At 41.6% G+C, this 3,462-nt stretch overlaps 1 protein-coding gene across 1 annotated transcript; it reads right to left on the reverse strand.

The window, feature by feature from the left end:
• Positions 1-291: 291 nt before the first annotated feature.
• LOC135499939 (uncharacterized) lies at positions 292-2,956 on the reverse strand. Its single transcript, XM_064791000.1, has 4 exons — positions 2,310-2,956; positions 1,706-1,941; positions 1,039-1,141; positions 292-305 (listed from the first exon to the last, which is right to left on the reverse strand). The coding sequence occupies exons 1-4, from the start codon at positions 2,905-2,907 to the stop codon at positions 292-294; spliced, it is 951 nt and encodes a 316-aa protein (XP_064647070.1). The 5' UTR covers positions 2,908-2,956.
• Positions 2,957-3,462: the final 506 nt, after the last annotated feature.

A 3,462-nucleotide genomic window follows, 5' to 3' on the forward strand; every position in this document is an offset into this window, starting at 1 on the left:
TCCAAATCAACCTAAGATTATTCCCTTTAACAATGAACAACATGCCATATCAACGATTTAGACCTTGACCCGAACTTCATGCATCCATACAACACTTCGTCACTCACCACAAGCACATTATTCACATTCATCATACAGTAGTACATGCATGCCACGCAAAATGACCGAAATTGTGAAAATAATACCACTGCAAATATAATCAACCTGCTATTATATACGGGCTGGATGACAAACTAATTAGCTAAACATGCATTGGCAAACACATATATAAGCAATTAGGCAATTAGTTCACTACAACACGTTATCTGCAAACAAGTCAAAATGATATGAAATGAAATGACGGTCCCTCAATATCATGTCAAATCATATCATAAAACGATTGAAAACAATAAATATACGGTCACAAAAGTTTATGATAACTGAGGGTACGAAGGTGTTGTTATTCCTTGACCGGTGTCTATATGGCACTGCCGAACACTGGGCATCAGCCTCATTTGTATATACAAAGAGATACAACGAGTTACATATCACCAGGTCGTAACATTCAGACTAAACATATTATATAAATACTAGCATTGTACCCGTGGCGCAGGCAGGTTCAAATCACATCACTAGAGTCCGATTTTGGTTAGTCAACAATGAAACAGTCGTTATCGCTAGTGTGATCGCTTTCGTCGTCAGTTTGGTTATGTATTTTCGATGAATCGTATAAACAGTGTTTTCTGTGCAGCCAATAGTTGTTCAAGTGCGTCGGATTATCATGTTGTGCCATGACGTCAATAATCCATGGACAGACTCTTGACACATAGCTCATAATGAAATACTCCGCATGTCGGACGCACATAAGTCCACAGGAATAAGTGTCCTTCTGATGACAGGTTTTTTTCGTGCACTTGGAAAACGTGAACTCGTTGCCGTGAATTGAATGGAATATATACATAATGTCATCCCGGCGTTCATCACGGCGTTCATATAAGCTGTCGAAGACGAAACACTTTTTACAATGGGTATCAAGGACTAGCAACACCCAGTGATTACCAGTGTTATAAGGTACAAAAGAAAGCGCCACTAGCGCTTTCTTCGACTCGTTTTGGGAAATAGGAGTTTTACATTTTTCTTTTTGATCTTTTTCCACCTTACCCTGAAATATATAATGCGAAGAGCACAATGAACTGATTTATCAGTATACCGAAGTGAGATGATCCAGGGAATCATCGTCAGAAAAGTACAAATTTTGCCAAGAAGATCAGTAATAAATCCACCCAAAACTTCGCAATGTATGCTGAAGAAGCAAACTTGGCAAAACACAGCACCTCCAATGCTTTTCATTCCCGACAAACGAAGATTTTGTCCAAAAATTTGCAAATATCGGGACCGGCCCCCCCCCCCCCCCCCAGCAATTTGTGATGACGTTGGCCGCGACGTCAGTCATGAAGTCGTTCTGAACTATCCAAAATGACTTGTTTTTTACCATTTTTTTACCACGGCATATCTTTTGCACAAATGTGGGTTTTCTTTCAGTTGCTGTGGTATATGACAAATAGAAAACTGCCCTCGTGTCTGATTCGAGTCACCGGATCACACGAGTTGATTTTATCCGGCCGCTTGAAAGCCCGAGATCCCAGAACTGCTGAAACTGCAGTCCTCTGTGTCTAGAAATTAGACAAAAAGAATAGCTGCATTCAATGATCTGAAAGCCACATACCTTCCAATATCTGAACAATGTCGTGTCTAGCACTTCCACCAAGTGATCCACTTCGTGCTTTTTTACCACGTTCATGAGTTGTACCTCTAGGGTCTTAGTGGTATACCAATGACCACGCTCGACAATAGGACGTAGGTCGTCCCAAAACAGCTTTTCGTCGTGCATTTTCACGCACGTCGAATCGTCGGTCCTCATCTTGTCGGTCATGTCATCAGTATATTTATCATAAGGATGCGCTGAAAGTACACAGACGAGTATATACAAAAACGTGTAGTCAAATGTTTACTTGCGCGACACCATATACCGCCCTGTATAAAGTATAAAAGGCCGCGCATCCGCGTACAACGTGGACAGTACTTGCATACGGTATGATAATTGCACTTTTATGCCAGTCATTCTGTTAAATATTCCACTAAACACTGAACCAAAGAGCGTTTAGCAATCTCAAATCATCATTTAGCTAAAACTAGAAAATTTCATGTAACATTTGTTTCATGTGTCGCCTTCATGTCCAAACTTCAACTGCATGCATAGCTTCCAATCAGTACTCAGACTAAATGCTAAACCAATAGAGTACAACTATTCAAGCAAGAAGCGCACCTACCTTCAAAATGTTGAATACTCTCCTCTGTCAACTTGTCCAGGGTTATCAAATCCTCTGGATTGCTGCTATCGGCGACTCGGTTGTATGCGTTTAACAGGAGAACAGAAAAACCATATCTGGCAACCGCTGTGGTGATCCCGCGACTCTCCAGGTTCGTCCGAATAAATTCCAACATACATTTATCGTAACACCCGTCTTTTACATGGTATTGCTTTGCAATGCACATGTTATATTGTTCGATTTGATCACACAGATGTTTCAATTTGCCAGTATCAAAGCCAGCCAAAAGTGTGGTCAAAAAGTGTTTGGTGTGCATATCGGCCACTGAAGTTTCCATGCTGTCAAGGAAATCAAAACATTCTGTATACATTTTTTGTTGTTGGACGGTATCAGCTTTTGGTGATGTGACAAGCTGATCGTCCGACACAGCGACAACATTTGGTGGTTCGATTGCAAAATTCGCAACATCGCCAGTAAATAATTGTTCAACAGGCTGCACATCGAGTAATTGACAGATTTCTGACACGTGGAGAGGTAGGTCGTCATGCACCGGGTAACTGGTTAGTGATGATTGAACTTCGACAACTGGCTGTTGCATGTCGACCTGCAATTCTGCAGAATTCGCAACATCGCCAGCTGTAAATGATTGTTCAACAGGCTGCATCAATAAATCGAAATTATCATCGAATAGTTGACAGAATTCGGACTCGTCGAGCTTGGACACGTCGAGAGTTAGGCCATCATGCACCGGCGGGCCAGTGGTTGACAAGTGAACATCAAAAAGTGGCTGCTGCAGGTCGTGTCCGTACACGTCGAGAGTGGCGTAATCATGCACCGGATAAGTGGTCGTTGACCTTTCGACGTCGGCTTCATGACTGTCTACGTTTTGAAGAGATTTGACAATTTTTTTAAGTTTAACAATGTCTTCTTCCACTACTTCCAATCGTTGGTCATAAATGTCCACACAATCTTTCACGACATGTGCATTGCAGCCAGCATCAACAACAGGTTGCTTCCTTTTCCTTTTTCTATTGCCGTGTAGGCCTATGTTTTTACCTGCAATTGAAAATGATGGAAAATTACGCTCACTTGGATAAAATACGCATATCATTGATTTCGTGCCTAAGGACTGGCTGTTGAGAATTGTTCCGTG

This window comes from Lineus longissimus, chromosome 15, assembly GCF_910592395.1.
Source record: "Lineus longissimus chromosome 15, tnLinLong1.2, whole genome shotgun sequence".
Taxonomy (NCBI): Eukaryota; Metazoa; Nemertea; class Pilidiophora; order Heteronemertea; family Lineidae; genus Lineus; species Lineus longissimus.

What these genes read in the sequence shown, in the direction of transcription:
- LOC135499939 (XM_064791000.1), bottom strand. Translation starts at nt 2,907, where the DNA reads ATGCAACAGCCAGTTGTCGAAGTTCAATCATCACTAACCAGTTACCCG. An exon ending in GAGTATTCAACATTTTGAAG is followed by an intron (nt 1,942 to 2,309) that starts GTAGGTGCGCTT and finishes GTGTACTTTCAG; the next exon opens with CGCATCCTTATGATAAATAT. An exon ending in CATTGTTCAGATATTGGAAG is followed by an intron (nt 1,142 to 1,705) that starts GTATGTGGCTTT and finishes TATATATTTCAG; the next exon opens with GGTAAGGTGGAAAAAGATCA.